The sequence below is a fragment of the Corvus hawaiiensis genome, chromosome 7, assembly GCF_020740725.1.
Source record: "Corvus hawaiiensis isolate bCorHaw1 chromosome 7, bCorHaw1.pri.cur, whole genome shotgun sequence".
Classification (NCBI taxonomy): Eukaryota; Metazoa; Chordata; class Aves; order Passeriformes; family Corvidae; genus Corvus; species Corvus hawaiiensis.
Window position 1 is genome coordinate 30261765 of NC_063219.1, and position 17465 is coordinate 30279229.

At 41.3% G+C, this 17465-nt stretch overlaps 1 protein-coding gene across 4 annotated transcripts in view; it reads right to left on the reverse strand.

The window, feature by feature from the left end:
• Nucleotides 1-1756: 1756 nt before the first annotated feature.
• MYLK (myosin light chain kinase) overlaps nt 1757-17465 on the reverse strand; it is a 196322-nt gene continuing 180613 nt past the window's right edge. For 3 of the 4 annotated variants that reach the window (XM_048309977.1, XM_048309978.1, XM_048309979.1), the window contains 6 exons: nt 16844-16967; nt 9029-9181; nt 7916-8039; nt 6585-6714; nt 5598-5717; nt 1757-3900 (listed from right to left, as the gene is read on the reverse strand). In XM_048309977.1, coding sequence (XP_048165934.1) covers nt 3641-3900; nt 5598-5717; nt 6585-6714; nt 7916-8039; nt 9029-9181; nt 16844-16967 — 911 coding nt within the window. In that variant the 3' untranslated portion in view covers nt 1757-3640. Of the gene's footprint in view, nt 3901-5597; nt 5718-6584; nt 6715-6938; nt 7032-7915; nt 8040-9028; nt 9182-16843; nt 16968-17465 lie in introns of those variants that run through there. The other variant, XM_048309980.1, reaches the window with a different exon arrangement.

Here is a 17465-nt window from a genome sequence, read left to right on the forward strand (position 1 = left end):
ATTCATGTGCACATTTCTTCCAGACAATCGGGCTCAAAATGCAAAGATGATTTATGAGGATTCCATTTTCAAACAGCTATGCTTTAGAGCAATGTTTCAATAAATATACCAAGACATTTTAGAGGAACAAATCATTCATTATTCATGTATGCAAGTAAAAAAAAAAAAAAAAGTCTCTGTTTTCAAAGCCTGACAGTCACTGCAGAGGAGAGGGCTGTGCAGTCCAGTGCTGTCTTCCTTGTCAGCAAAGGGAAGCAGGGACCCAGCCATCTGCATGCCACGCATGCAATTAGCAAAGATCTCCTCATCAAACAGAAATGTGCACAGGATGCTTGGGAGATTGGACAGGACAGTCATTAAGTAAATTAAGTTTCTGGAAATCCAGAAACACGAGTAGTGAAAAACAGCAGCCAGTCCCAAATTCTCCATGTCTCTTGAGAAGACTGAATGTCATACAAAAGAAATACAAGGAGAATTAAGTGTCCACCTTGGGCACTACCAGTGTCTTGCATAACCTCTGCTATTGGGGTTTCAGCCCTATGACACCCCAAGAGTGGATTTCTGCAAACATTATACAAGCAAGACAAGGTTTATAGAAAGAGGTAATGCCTTTTATTAGACCATGGATGGCAAAATGAGACAGGGTTTCAAGTACATAAAATTATCTTTCTTCAGTGGAATAGACTTCTGTTCTTCAAAAAAACCCCAAAGAATTCAAGGTCAAATACAGCTTGGAGTCAATTGCTCAGAGCTGAATTAGATGCGTGTCACATAATTTTGGAAGTAGAGGTCATTGTTTCCTGCAGACTAGAATGGATGTTAATAGGAAGCTACAGGGAGATGATAAACTCCTTGCAATATCCTTGGGGCAAAAGAAAAATAGGCAGTTTATAGCCTGTGGAACACAAAAGGACTAGTAAAAGGAGGAGAGGGAGGGAAAGATCTGTGCAAGAACACCAATACTGAGTCTGTGGGTTTTGATACCCAGTCCGTGCATCCACAGACCTTGCTGTGCTAACAGAGCAGCCCAACAGAGCCAGACCTTCTCCTGCTTCATGCATGTGCCTGCCTGGATGGAAACCAGCAGTCACTGAACAAAGCCAGGTACATTCACAAGACAGTGGGGCACACCTTGCAAAGATGCTGGTTTGAAGGACTGAAGATTTGCTCAAGAAACACGTTGCAACAAGCAGGGTGTTTGCACAATCTTTGCTTTAAGGAGTTTCTGTATGGTCCTGTGTGGTCCGTGGTGACTTGGGCTGCGTATTAGGAGAAGTCTGCATAAAGGCAGCACACACAGATTTGTCTTTATCTCTGTCTTTGTAATTTTTAGAAACATTGGTGTAAGTCCATATCTACATTGAGACTTCACTGATTTTTTTTCTCTGTTCCTCCTACAGTCTTTCAGAACTCTACATTTCCCCACCATAAGGGAATTCCCAACTGTAAAACAAACCCAGAGCCACTCTGGTGCCCCATCCACATTCCCACTGAGGCCTGTGATGATGCTGGAGACATGGCAGAGCACAAGGCCACGAGAGCCAGCCCCAGGCTGTAGCTGGTAGCACTGGGGCAGAGCAGCCTTCGCACATCACGAGCCTGCTGCCGGGGCAGGAGAAGGGCAGCAGCACCACAGACAGCAGGAGGTCTTCACTGGTGCCACCTGATGGGTTTGTGTGCCCAGCAGCTCTCCGGGGCAGGAGGAGAGGCCTGGCCAAGGTGAACGCGGTGCCGCTGCAATAGAGCATACGAGGAGTGTGCTTTGTGGTAGTATTTATTTAGGAACCGTGAGTAACTACAGCCGTAGCAGTCTCATCTTTGCAATTCTGATGGTTTAACAAACAGGGAGAACATCAGCATATTTTTATTAAGGTACAAAATACACCCCGTTGTTGCCTAAAACATTAAAAAAAAAAAAGTGAGGAAAGCTCTGTATGCTCTAAATCAGATTCAAAACCTTTCTGTATAAGGAATTGTGGCAATATTGTGTTTAGTATAACAAGAGGTTTTTATCGAAAAGAAAAGACATGCTGGCAATCTGAATTTAGCAACAAAGAGTAAAGCAGTTACAAACCATTGTGTCATCCACATTAGTTGAGCTTTGAATGTAGAAGAGCAAATCATATGAAACACATACGCAACTAGGTAATATCAAACAACCTAAGGTTGTTAATGTACACACCTGTATTAAAGTACACTGACTACTTAATGGTGAGGATTTAAGGTAATGTCTTTTTTTAAAAGAGGTAACCTTTGAAATGCAAATGGTTGCACTTTACACACAAAAAGTGGAAAGGAAAAAGAATCACTTTTGGAATGATACATAGATATAAGACACACTGGTTTTGGATTATGCATAATCACCTTGCAGCCTCTGATATTACCTTTGAACAACAATAAAAAAAATTTAAAAAGTGCCAATACTGTGAAAGGAAAGCAAAGTTACTAAGTCTGAGTGCATTAACCATTTCTGAGAAAAAAATGGGGTTTGGATTATTTGTTTTGTTTTTCTGCATTTTTAAAAAACGCAACAGCCTTACTGGTGCAGGTTCAAGACAAAAACAAGACAGTCAAGCTCATAAGGTAGAAATAGGTCCTATATAGGTTAAGATTCTTTGGAAATTGCTAAGAATAGAGGAGTTTGTAATCCAGGCTATTTTTTTTGGCTACTCGAAAAATCTGTGGGAGTTTCCAGCTTATCATCAGTTGAAATCTGTTTTGCAATTGCCAAATAAATGCAAGTAAAACTTTAACTAACCAGGGATTCCATTCACACACATGCACAGAGAAATCACTGATTGTGCAATAACCTGTTTTTTCACAGCAGCATATATATGAATCATAAGTCTTTATTAGACTGACCAGAAACACAGAAAATATTCTCAGTCTTTGTGTTTTCAGTCTGTTTCTTAAGTAGGCAGCTGCAACTGCACTGAAGTGACAGGCTCCATAAGGGAAAGATGACAAAGTGGGATCAGCTGGCTAAAAGCAAGATCAGGAGTATCTCGGGAAACCACCTGGATGTTTAATGTTAGCCAGTAATACAAGGGCACTAACAGCTCACTGACAGAGGCAGTAAACGTGTCTGAAGTTTGCACTGTGAGACTCTGCTTAAAGCAAATGAGAAATGAACCTTGCCAACATACAAATTGCAGTGCTGGCTGTGTCAAACCTTCCCTTACAGAAGATACAGCCCAGGGAGTGGCCTATTCCTTAGGACTGGAGAGATTCACTGCATGTCTGGCCAACGATTCCTTTAAAGTAGATCTCGGGGAGCCAACTTAGCTGCAGTTTTGGCTGAGAAAAGTGATGATGAAGAGCAATAAGCTCAGTAAAAAGACTATTTTTCTTTAAGATGTTCAGACTATAACTTGGTTTCCATACATATGATTTTAAAAGTAGTCTGGGCAACGTAGTTGATGGCTTGCTTAAAGTCAATCCAATCATGCTAGCAACTTAAAAATGCCTGCTGGTTTGAAGTAATGCCCATACATAAAGCTAACAGGTATCAACTGATCATGCTGAAATAACAACCCCCCAAAGACCTACGTTTCACACAAGGTGCTTTTGATAACTTGGTTTTCTGAGCCTTATAAGGAGAGTCTTTAAATATATTTTTTCTTTTTTTTTTAGCCTTGTTTCATTCTTCCTCCTCTTCATCTTCTTCTTCTCCTTCTCCCTCTCCTTCTTTTCCCATTGTTTCCACAAGGAGCTCTGCGGTGCACGTGGCTTCCCCAAGGCTGTTAACAGCTTTGCAGGTGTATTTGGCATCATCGTCCCCACATACTTCAGAAATAGTCAAAGAACAGTTCCCTTCCTCATCATAATCTATCTGGAAGTGACGGGACTCCTTGACAGGCTGATCATCCTTGAACCACATCACCTCAGGGTCGGGATAGCCTGGAAGAGCGGAGAGAGAACAGCGACTGCAATAAACGAGCATTAACTCAGCGCTAATTACCTTACGCTCTAATTCCTGAGTATGGACGTGCCATTGTGTTGATAGACAAATATTTCTTTGAGTTCTATGTAAAATAAATGTAGATGATGTGAAGCTCTTTTACTTCACATCTACCTGAAACAATTTTTTATGTATAGCAAAAACTGCAAGTGAGCGCTGCGGTACTCTCTGGATTCCTCCTTCCAGTCCTTTAGCAGTGCCTGCAGACAGCTTTTTGTGTGCTGTAGCCATCAGCCAGCGGGGGACTCCTGACAGTGCATCTGAGGCTCACGTTACACTGCAGCTTCTCTGGAAACAACAGCTCCCAACACTGAGATTTAGAATTTCAATGTATAGCCTATCCTGTGCATTGCAGTCTCATTTTCTGTTTGTTAGGGTAAGTGAGGAAGTCTAAGAAAAGCATTTTGATTGGACATCTCAACAGGAGTTTCAAGCCTTTTGTGAAGGAAACAGCTCTGCTAAGCCTCCAGAGCAGCACTGTACAATGCCTGCTGCAGAACAATCCCTTATACAGTACTCTTGGCTGCTGTAACAAATTGAAGGTTTGTGGTCTCAGCCAAGTTCTGGACTGTGATGGGAGGATAACTTCCCACTGAGCAGAAATAAAGTGCAGGAATCCCTAATACTCAGCAAACATTACAGCAATACACTGCAAAGTTTGGAATGTCAGTTGTGGTACATCCATCTGTTTTATTCCATGCAGTACCCCTCACACTGAGCATCCATCAGCAATAATAATCCATCCTCACATCTCCACTGTGAGGTAGGAAACAGGCAGGGAAAGTTTGGGAGCACAGAAACAAACAAGGAGAAGGTCCATGAGGCAGTTTCTGAACCTCATTTTAAGATTATAAATTAACTTGTACACATGCAGGATGGTACTGACTCTACCCATTTTGTTTTCACAGCTCTTCTTTCCAAATTTCTAGTTTTCATTCACAGCTGAGATACACAAGGTTCAATCTCATTGCAGTAGAACTGCCAGTGGTCTTGGCCTTCAGACTTTTGGGCTGACCAAGCCCACGGTCCTTAAGTATCTTCTCATAAACTTACACTTTGCATATTCCAGTCTGAGTTTTCTTTCTTGAACTCTTAAGTTAAAAAACCCCAATCAATTATTTTCTAGATGTGACTCATGTGACCAGCACAAGAATATTATCTTTACTTCTCATGAATATACTGTTAAGGACTTGTTTGCCTTTAATAAAATGTACATATAGCTTAAAGTTATCTTGAGGTGACCTGAAACTGGTCTGTCATTTTAGACAACTGACCTCCTACTAATTCTTGGTCTCTGGATAGCACTCTCTAAGAGTATACTCTTGGAATTTATGGTTCTACTTTGCATCTTGCTTTTACTGTTTCTGCCCTCAAAAATCATATGACTTGCTATTCTAAATTAGCGATTCACACGTGGACTCCTGGAGACTTCTGTTCTATGGCAAGCACAGAACAAGCTCCAAATAATTTCTGTTATTGCAACATATTTGTGCTGTGATGTGCAGATATTGGTAAAGCAAAATGGCACCAACTCAACAACAATACAGAAGAAAAAATTGAAAAAGTGAAACAACTGCCCAGTGCAGAAAGCTGACAAAAGGGGAAAGAAAGAAACAGACATGCTTATTCAAAGTACCTTCAATTTTGCAGTCAAATCTAGCAGCACTTCCTTCCACAACTTCCATGTCAAGGATTTTTTTAGTAAAATATGGCTTTACGTGGGGCTTTTCTTCAGCCACTTCTTCGAGGAAAGCATCTGGAGGAGAGCAAAGAGGTAGTGAACAATTTTACAGGGTGTGTTCTCAAAAGATGTATTTTAGTTTCTAATTACCAGATGGTAATGAAAGCATCTTCTATTTCACTTAATTCTGTCAGACTAATGGGATAGCAAGGATGTTGGCTGCTTAACTTTGTGCCAATCTTTTGCAGCTGGACGAGGATTCAGGCCATAAATAGAAAGAAATGGGCATGCAGGGCCACCAACCTACGAATCCTATTTCCCCTTGAATTCGTTTCTAACCAAACCTGGACTTTTGCTAGTCAGAGGGATAAACCAGCTCCACTTATATCAGGCCCACAGTCTGTGGATTTGTCAAAATTACTTGCTTGATTTTCAGTAGTGTCAAACATTTGCACCTCTGACTGTTGCACACCACAAATCCACATTTCACCTGGGGACATAGGGGAATAATGCAGACATTTCCTTAAATGCCCTGTCTGAGGAGCATGGTTAATGCAGGGTCTGTGCCATGGCTACAGCAAGTGTTAATACTTTATTGCTTGCTTGCTTGCTTGCCTGAGAAGGGAATACATCAATGTCATCTTTGTATAAACATGCATTCCCAAACTCGGAGAAAGTGCAGCTGACAAATCTACTTTAATTCTTTGGCTTTAAAAAGAAAAGAGTTTACTGCCTGTGCTTATACTGTGGCATTTTGAGTAGCAGGACAATATAAGAATAGTGAATTTTTGACAGATTTCTTTAAAAAATAGGAAGATGAAAACAGAGAGAGAGAGAGCACAGGAATATCCAACTTGATGACTGGTCTCTAGCAATTCGCTAAAAGTTTTAGTAAGACTGATTCAGAGACAGGTAAAAATATGGGGCAGAAAAATTCCTTACCTTCATTCTCTGCTTTGTCTGCATTTATAGGGCTGGTAGGCGAGCTCCCAGAGGCCTTCCTCCCACTCATACCAGAAATCATTGCCATAGACGACAGTCTTCCTATTGCTCGGACAGCATGGCCTGTTTTCTAAGACATAACAGAAAAGGCTTCTGATCAATCCAATCCAACAGGCATGTGATTTTCTGCCACAGTCGTGCTTCGGACAAATTATCTGGGATCTCTGCAAACCTCACTGGAATTGGTGGACAAACTGCTTATATATAGCTCTGTTGTTCTAGGAGAGACAGAGCAGGCTGGACTGAATTACCAAATTTAGTTGCAGATATAAACTTCCCCTGATGAACTCATACCTAAATGAATGTCTCTGTTAGCTGCGGATAAAAAGCACAGTGCGAGAGGAGGCCAGCAGAGAAGCCCTGTCCTGTGTAACTGGAGCTGAACTCTGGTGGGGGACGCCTCTCTCCACAGCCTTCTGGGCTGGGCTGAATTTCATCCAATATGGATAATGAGCTGATATGAAATGAATGAGAAACCACCATCTGCATGATGGCAGCAGACCTCTGACAGGATCGAGGATCAACCACCAGGCTACTAAAATATGCTCAAACTATGAGGGCTGTAGTACGGACACTTGTATTGCATGAGCTTCAAGAAATACATACAGCAGAACATAAGAGGGAATATAAGATAGATTTACATAAATTAATATTTTGTAGGCTACTCAAAGGATCCAGGATTTCACACAGCAACTCCTGTAGCTATCAGTGTGGCACAGATGGACCTGCTACTCCAGTTCCAGCATTAGGAAAAAAGAAGATATGGAGACTGAATATGTTAAAGGAAATTATTAAACAAATCTGATTGAATCCATGGGAAGCTTGGGGTTCCAACAGGACAGAACTCTTGGCTTAGTAGAATGAAACTGCCATAAAATAAGGTACCTTTAGGGAGGCTAGGCAGATCAGTTTTACCTGAAATGTTCAGGTTTGCTAAGAATTACACAATCCTCCAGCCCTCAGTGGCATGGAGAGGGCAGGGAAGAGAGAGAGGCATACCCCGAGAAGAGTGGGAAAAACTATACTTGAGCTCATATGCCTTTTAGTAGCCTGAAATGGGATCATCCTGTGTAATCCACATGCAGCTGTGCACCCTCCTACTGCCCAGCTGCAGGAACCAGACCTGCTCTCCTGCATTCCCACCCTGGCCATGCCAGAGCTTTCGACAGCAGCAGAAACCTCCTGGTGTGACATGTTCCCCAGAATCATAAATATTAAAAATAAAGAGACTTATTAGCATATCCAGCCCAATTTCATGTCCTCTTCGTTACCTGCCATTTTCTTCTGGCCATATATTTCTTCATCCTATCTTTGGAAAGTTTTTTGGCTTCCATGTTTTTGGTGTCTTTTTGCAGCCAGGGATGCTGAAGACATTGAGTACAATTTAAGCGACTCCTGTTTTTGTATAAAAAGACCAGTCAGTGTTGCTAATAGCAAAAGAGCAACCTACCTGCTGTAACATTATTTTGTGCTCTCTTTACTGGGAGCTGATTTTTCTGTTTCCTAAATTTAGCAACAAAGATCACATGGCTCTGCTTTCCCAGCCGTTCTAACTTCTTAAACTCACTTTCACAATTTCTGTAGATCTTTTTGAGAGAAAACTGTGTATTTTTATGTGTTAATAAAACATTATAAAACAAAAGCCATGTTTTAGGCATGGAACACATACAGCAGAGCCACAGTGGCAATGATTCAGCTGCTTCATGCTGGCAGAGCTTCGCCCCAGATCTCATTTCCTTTACTTACAGAGATTCCCCATCCCACCACTTAATAACCTCCTGAACATCTAATGAAACAGAAATGTCCTAATCTCTTGCCACACCCATTCTTCACTTTGCTCAGGCTGCACAGATAAATAACCCTCTGTTCTCCATCCATTCAATTGCAAACTCATTGGAAGAAGTACGTTTCCTTTCCTTGGTTTGTTCAGACACTTCTGCAAACAGGGCTTCCAACTCTGATTTTGTTTTCCTTGCCCAATTACTACATTTATAGGGAAGCTGCCTACTCAGAGGTGCCACACTTAAAAGCGACACACGGCAAAACTGCAACCCATTCAGAGCAAGACAGAACGTGTCATGCAGAAATGCGTGTCACGAAACAGTGGCGATCAGAGTGGCCGCATAAAAGCCCCGGGTGCCCCTTGCCCAAGGGGAGGGAAGAGCACAAAGAGCCGGCGATTGAAGCAAACGCTCCATTCAGCCCCTGCACCCTGCGAGCGAAATAAAGAGCGCTGCACACGCAGAGCCGGGCGGGCACGCACAGCTCCTTATAAAGTATGGCCAGAGGTGCCGCGGCCTTGTGGAGATTCACAGGGGGGAAACACGGATGGCAGCTTCAGCTAAATGCAAACACAGAACGTGCAGCAAGTCCAGCAGCTTTACTTCATGTCTTTCTTTAGTAGATTGCTGATAAAGTCCTTGGCATCGTCAGAGATTTCATCAAAAGCCTCATCGTCGAAGTCCCACGTTGCTGAGGTGACATTGGCAAGGGTTTCGTTGTCGTTGTCTCCCATGAAAGGAGAAAGTCCGCTGACCCTGGGGACGGAACAGACAGACACAGAACAAACCACGTCAATTTGCAAATTACCGGAGGAACAAGTTAAAATCGCGTGTGACATCATCCACGCTCTGCAGTTCTTTATCAATACAGGCTCGCTTCAAAAACTAAATTAAATAAAAAAGAACTCAAAACTAACTACAGATAGCCTTAAGGGAAGGAAACTAGAATTTTGCCAGCAAAACTGAAAGGCACATTTTACTAGTTTTTTTTCTCTTTTCCCGAGGCATTTTTGAGGAGAATTAGAATTAGGTGAAATTGGAGCAAAGTAGTTTGTTAAACGACTTGTCTAGTTCTGCATAACTAATACTGAATTTTTCACACCAAATTCAGTGGAATATCTTTTTTTTTTCCCCTGGCACTTCCTCAGAATCACAAAATTGTTAGGGTTGGAAGGGACCTCTGAAGATCATCTACTTTCAGGGTGATTTTACTGCCTTTACTGTAAAACCAAGGGGGTTTTTGTAGATTTTATTCCATTTACTCCTGCAGAGAGAGCCCCAGAAGAAAGATGCATGATGAAATAATGAAATCCACAGGGCTATTTTGTAAACAAACCCACCCTGAGTTATACAGACAGATAAAACAGTGCTGCATCACTGCAGGCTGTGGAGTTATGCAGATGCATCCACAAGTAATTTGGTCTTTACATTCTCCATCAGTCACGATGATGCGTGAAATGGAAATAATGCCCTCCTATAACCTAAGCTGAGCTTCCAAGGCTTTTATACATATAACTGATAAATTGCCAGTGAAAGGCAATTACAGAACATCATGGTGTCACTTTTGCAGTCTCTTTTTCCAGCTGAGCATTATCCTTTATTACACTGTGTATCTGGATACTTTTGATGCCTGTATATATTACCTTTTCAGCAAAAAACTTAGAGGTGAAAGGTTGCTTATTCCTTAGAACTACAAGTTATTCACTTTTCCAGGTCCTCCTGCCATGCAATTTACAGAATAACCTATTCTTCATGAATTTTTACAGACTTTATTTGATTTCTCAGTACAATTGTGTTAACCAGTTACATTTCACAGTACTACTCCTTTTTTTTAAATATAGAAAAATAACTAACTTATTAGGGTTCTGAAAACACTACATGGATATAATACTATATGGATATCATGATGCCACTGAATATCACAGAACAGACTGGTTAAAAAAAAGATTGCAGTCAAATAAAGTGAGCTATTAGATTAATAATATTAGAATATCTCCTCCTTCAAAGTTATTTTGTTTCTTTTTTGTATCTAATTACATTCAAAATCTGATTTGGAATTTGTTCCTAAGCATTTCATTTTATAAGCAGAACAGAAACACACACTCTTTGAAGTCTCACACAGAGCAGACACTAAATCTTTTACCATTTCTGGAAGTTGTGTGCAGTACAGCAGAGTCTAGAATCTTACGTGTATACTTCTGAAACTTCTTAGTAATAATACATGAGCTGAAGATAAAAGGTTTGTTTATTCTCAGGCAGAACAAGGTAAATCAGAACAGAATGTATTTGCTGTCTTACTTTCCATTATATGTGGTGCACTCGAATGCAGCAGTGAATCCCAATTTTGTGAACGTGTAAGGTGGCATAAACCCATTTATGAAGGTATAACAGGCACAAGTTATCAAAAGCTGAAAGATGAACGTACCAAAAATGCTCCCATAAAGCAACTTTACCACGACTGCTCCCTGTGTTTGACACTTGCTTTGCTGGAGGAGAGAAGGTTTGTGCCTGACCCTGACAGCACTGCAGAGCTGGCACAGCTGCGGGCAGAGCAAGGCTCTGCTCTGTCCGCACGCCCTCCAGCCCTCATGGCCCCAAGCATCCATGAGGCTCGGGAATCTCTGTCCTGGAACCCACAAAGCATTCCTGCAGGGCCTTAAACCCATCTCCTCTCCGACAGCTAAACATTTTCTTAGTTATGCCGATGTCAGTGTTCTCCATAATGTTTTAGAAAGTGAAAAAAATCTCTTGCAGACGGCAGTTCTGATTTTGGCTTCCATATACTGACTGCCGGGTTGTCTCTTTTTTACCTTGTAGTAAGAACAACAGTCTCAGCCAAGCCAGCGGCTTATGCCATGACAGGTCTGTGAGTATTCCTTTAGCTCATTGTCAAAAGAGGAGATGCACATTTTCTCTTCATCCAGTTAAGCTTCCAGACGACATGCTTGGGCAGCTGGAGCAATACCAATCCCATTTCCCTTCAATACTTGATCAAAGTATGTCAGAGGTGACCTCTGCACAGTATTACCACAAATAGTGTTGTGCAGCTCTTGCACTATATTAGACAAGATTAAAGCTGCAGTATTGAGAGATGAAATGCATACTAAAAAACCTGCTATAGGTACAGAGACATTGCTTCATGTGGAAACATCATTGCTCCATGGTGGCGTAAGAGGCAGTGCTTATACTGCATGGCCCACACAGCTTTTGAAGGGTGAGGACAAATTAAAGAGTGAGAAGTTAGAGAAGGAAAAAAATTCTGTGATTGTTGTTGGTTTTGGGTTTTGTTTTTTTTTCTTTTTTGGTTGGTTGATTTTGGTTTTGGTTTTTTTGTGTGTGTGCATGTATTTGGTTTTTTTTAAATTTTAGAGTTGTACGACAGAATTATCTGATAAAATTTTAAATGCTGTGGTAGGATTGTTCAATCCCATGCATTTGGTAAATTACCAGGTGGGTCTCAGTTAAGCCTCCACTCATTTCATCATTTACAAACACCAGTGGAAGAGTGCCTATTCAAATATTTCAATGAACCTATTTTTGTATTCCTGAATGTGCTGTTGCAGATTTATACAGCTAAAATAATTTTCTCTCTCTACTACAGTTTTACACTGTGAATCAGTTGCCTTGTGGAAATACTTCTAAGGAGTAAGATCCTTGTTTATAGTTAGAAAACAAATCCAGCAACTAGTGTAGATTAGAAATTATGTAGCCGGAAATTTTTATCTCTAGCACAGATTTCACTGACCAAAGTCTTGGTTGTTCAATTCTTAATAGCCATTTAAAGTAATAATGGTACAGCAACTCTTTTGACAGATAATGGAAACAATTTCTCTTTGGAATGCTGAAGTGATAAAGATGAGCTACTGCTCCAGGAAATTAACACAGAGCTTACACTGCGAAGTTACTCTTAGACAAGCAGCAGGCTGTTTACTGAAAACATTTTTCCAGCTACTTTACCAGGCATCTTCCTGGCATGTTAAGAACCATTTGTTTAGAAAATCTTTCACGGTTTCCACTTCTAAATAAAGAAGAAATATATTTTATCCTCTAGGAGTTCCTTAACATTTATTGGTCTGTTCTAACAAAGCTCCAAGTGCAGACTTAGAAATGTTGAGATGGAAAGGGTCCAATGTGGATGCAAACCTCGTTGCCTATGTAACAAACACCACGGCATTTCAACTGGAAATCTCTGCATTAAGACTCCTGCTACTCCAGGGAAGATGGTTTTGCTGCTTGTCTCAAAGAGTCAGACTGTGAGTGTTCCTCTGCAAGCAGTGCTTGCAGCACCAGCTGACTGGGACTGCTGCCACTCAGCTCCTCCTTACAGGCTTTGCCTTGCATTGGCTGTGCAAACAGAGTAACAGACCTCAGTATGAACAGATCTTGGTATCTGCTTCTGATAAACCTGTGCAGGGCATGTCAGATAAGCACATGATGGTAACACCTGCACCCTAGAGATCATGTAGTGAATTAATTCTTTTTCAAGTGAACTGAAGCAAATAAATAGTCTGAGGATACTTTGTCAGGGACACACATCCATGGAACACTTAGCTGAGGGCTGACTGACTCCCACACTGGTCCTCTCTGGAAGAAGCAGACCACTGAGTCCATGTAAAGGAAGACAGCTCATTGCCGAAGCAAGGGTGTTACTGCTGTTCTCATCCTTGTTTCACATGCCCAGTGGATTAATGAGGAACCTAGTTTGCCAGTGCCACTGAACCAGTAATACATTTTCTTTTGAGCAGTACAGTCTGACATTAAAGCCTTCCTAACCTGGTTTAAGGAAAGAACAAGGAGTGCTCTCACATCTTTAATATAAAGAGGTATAAATTTTTATCATGACATGGAGCCAAGTGTAAGCCAGCGGTGTTTTGCTTTATCGAGGTTCCAAGCCAGCACACCCAAAAGATGAACGATGCTGAAAGATCTTTCAACCAACCCAAACTGCCAAACAAGGGAGGGGGAACAGCAGTGATGAAAAACACAATGGATAAAAAGGAAAGGGAATATTTGAAGAATCAGGGGGTGTGCTGTTAGGAAGGTGATGAAGGAAAAGAGTATACAGCAAGATCAAATGTGATATTAAAACACAGCCTAAGAGAAAGTATATTAAAAAATATGAATTGACAGAGATCAACTACGCTGAAAAGATAAACACTGCCTGGCACTGATAAAGCAAGGAGAACTATTGGAAGGCAAGCAGGGGTTTGAATCAGCCACAGACAATTCCTCCCTGAAACTTCTCAGATCCTATGGTGCCAGAAGGAAAAGGCAATCCACATTCAGCGTACGCCCATGCAGCGCTGAAGCCTTAGACTGAAAATTGCTTTGAAATAAAAATTAGAAATTGCTTCAGATTACTAAATATTCAAAACAATCCAAATTGATCATCAGAAAAGAACTAGAAATAGAAAAAACACACAAATCCAGCAATGCCCAGAAGAATAAATAGAACAGAAAGAGCTGGAAAGAATTCAGGAGGTTAAACCTTCATTAGCTAAAGATTATTGTAAATGCAGAAAGGAACACTGAAATAGACATAAATGGAGATGATATACACAAGCTATAATATTTGTGGCCTGTTATTTCAAAGGCAATAGATCAACTTAAGTATGTGGAACAGTACTGTGATGCAGAACAGGACAGAGAACAAGATAAAAGTGGAAGATAAAAAACATGAGGTGGAGAATACAAACGGAAATTTAAGGAAGAACAGAGACAGATGAAGAGACAAGACTGAATAAGTTATCCAGGGAGATTAAAAGGATTTAATATTTAGCTTAGAAATGTGGAAAGGGAACTCATGAACTGTAGGATGGCATTAAATCAGTCATAAGGAAGACAGATTGCAGGGAGTGCAATATCTGTACTTACATCTGCATAGCAGAGGGCTGGGGGGAGGTTTTGCTGCAGGGTTTTGGAAGAGTGCTGTCACCCTGCTTCCTACTTGAGATTACATCCCAACCATTTATTCTTTTGCAGGGGACACCCTTCACTCACAGAGATCACTTTAGCAGCTCTCTGTGAAACCCGGTTTGTACTCATTGTTGTGTAGCACATCATGGAAACACAGTCACTTTCTAGGCAGGTGGTGTGTCAAGTGATGCTGTAGCGTGTTCCCTGCTGTTTCCCTTGGGACAGATGATGGACACAGCAGCTTTGGGCCATCAGCTGCCTGTGGCAGAGCTGCCGTTAAGTCCAGTGCTCGCCTCTGCCTGCATGGCCCCACTCCCATGGCAAGGGAGAGGGGATGCAAATGCCCAGGTATGAGCACAGTGATGATGTGTGAGACAGACACCAAGTGAGTGAGTCTTGCACTTCAGGCGTGAGATTCGGCAGTTCTGAGCTTACAAACAAAATGGGAAAGCAGAGCTGCAACTAAAGAGAGATGCAGTTCTCAATGACTTTTATTTGCATTCTGTAATGATGATGTGATGGTTCATTCTGGATAATGGCTCATAGTTGTGAGTCTGTAATAACAGCTGGGCTCTAAGAAAGTTAAGACAGATTGGGAACCTCTGTCACTCTGGGGTGGAGAGGGAAAGTCCAAGTCATGACTCACGGGTCTTCCCTAACTTCTATTACTTTATTCTTATGGCAAGAAAGACAAAAGCTGATTATCACTGCTAATCATATTGTGGCAATAGCAATGCATCAATTTTTTTTTTTCATTTTATTTGGATGATGTAGTTTTCCCCTTATGACAGGTTAAATGAACTTAAACACACCTTAGGAAACAAGTAATTTCATAATATATTTCACAAGGCATATCAGATGAGCTGAATAAGTGTAACACTACCCCAGCCCCATCAGCTGAGTGGTACAGCATCCAAATACCCTGCTTGGCACAGAGAAACTGGGAAGAAGCAGACTTGTCTTTGGCAAGACCTGTCACCTTTTCCCCACCTGTTCCACCTGCTCCCTTCACTTTGTCTCAGCCGATGCCCTGGCTGCATTTCCCGGGAACACTCGGTGCCAGCACCGACCTGTGCCTCGCTGCTCAGACTGGGAGCACACGGAAACTCGCCATGGGCGTGGATAACAACAAACGGCCCGGAAAGACGAGAAGCTCCCCAAAATGTGTCGGGTGCGTGCGGGCTGCAGGCGGCGCTGCAGCACCGAGGGATTCCCGGTCCCGGCACCGCCATCCCGCCCCGGGAGCGCAGGGATTTGTCACCGCGCTGCTGCCTGGGTGGGCTGCGTTACTGGAGCGACGGAACGATCCAAAGGAGCTTTCAAGATCGAGAAAGTAGTGCTTGGAAGTGAATGGAAAATAGAAGTCCTGTAAATAAACTGGCAGAGCGAAGTGACCTTGAAGCGTAGAACACACTTCGCATCTGAAGCTGAAGATAACAGAAATATTCCGAGTCTTTGCTGGAAGTAAGAGGGAGTTGATGTAGTAGCTTTTGCATAGGCCAAGTAAGGAAATTATGTTGCTTAGTTTGGAAATGAGAAGAGCATGAACAAGTGCAGGGTCATGAGAAAAGCAGGAACACAGAACGACTGAGTAAAACTGAGGCAAACAACTGTGCATTGCCAGGTGTCAAGGAGCGGGATAGCCAGGGCAGAGGGGACTCTAATAAAGGAAGAATGGCATTGAGAGGAGTCTTTTAAAAGAACCAGTGCAAAGCAGATCTGCCACTGACTTACTACTGAAGCTGGAACAAGGGAGAAAGAACCATGCTCCAAACTAAGCATCTCTTTTCACTTGTTTATATGGCATCAAATGTGTAAAGTCCCAGCTGGAAGAAAACCACTTTCTGTTCTAGGCATGGAGACACTAATTCCATATACATTTCTCTAGATTTATTGATGTTTATAAGCATGCTGTATCAAATCATATATAAAAATCAAATCTCATACTGAAATATGTAACCAAGAGCTGCAGCTAACCATCCTCTGAAATGTTTCCATGAGCTCAATCCATGCTGCTTATAAAATGTATTTATCCAGTGGCTTGTGCTTGGTAATAAATTAAAATACACTGTGAACGGATATGGTAATGCTGGGATACTTCAGCGTGTCCCACGAGATGCCAAGGTTTCACAAAAATTTTCTCTCATGGAATAAAAGAATGGAAATTATTGTTTGTTAGTGCCCAAACATTTCTCTTTAACATCTGGAAGGAAAAAATAGTTTGAAGTTAATAATAAAATAGTCATATTGTCTTTTTAAATGAGATGAAGCATTGCTGATTTATGATGTAAGATGTACAACACTAAATAGCTGGATTTCCAGACCTGCCAGTTTTGCAGTTTACCAATTGCACCCTTCAGAGAACAGAGTTTTATTAAACATGATGGAGCTGCTAATTACAACACAAAAGGCCTGAAAATGTCAGGAAACTTCAGAAGTTGATGAAAATTTTATATGTTCAGCAACTGTCAGGATTTGTGTTAAGAATAGCAAAGTACTCACAAAATGTAGCAGATAACTCCTATACTCCACATATCTGTTTCATATCCAATAGGTTCATAGTTTATAACTTCTGGAGCCACAAACTCAGGTGTCCCAAAAAGAACTTTCAGAGAGCCTGCATTTTCTGTGAAGAATGGAAGAGAAAACCATTAACTGCTGCATGGAGATTTTTAAAAACAGTTATTCTCTAGTAACAGGAAAACCAGTTTTGCCCTCATGTTTGTGATTTTGTTAAAGATTCTTATCAGAAGAAATAAATGATGCCTGAATTGCTGTTTTCTTAGCTGATACATGTATAGCAAATAAAGAATTATTTATTAAGCATCCTCAAACACACAGCACTGTATAAGGTGCATAAGAAGGTTCCTATTGCAAGGAACTTCCACAAGGCCAGATCTGTGAAAAAGGAGCACCATCAGTGTTTAATTCAGATTTTTATATCCTGAAGTACAAAAGTGTTTGAGCCTCCGTCCCTTTAGCAGTGGCAAAAGAGAACTGCAGGATTCCAGTGTCAGAAAGAAGCTACAGTTTTCACAAATCATTGAACATTTATCAAAGCTTGGGGCTCTGCATGTTGTGGTAAAAAGAACCAATAGTGCTAAAATTACAATAATAGGAAAGA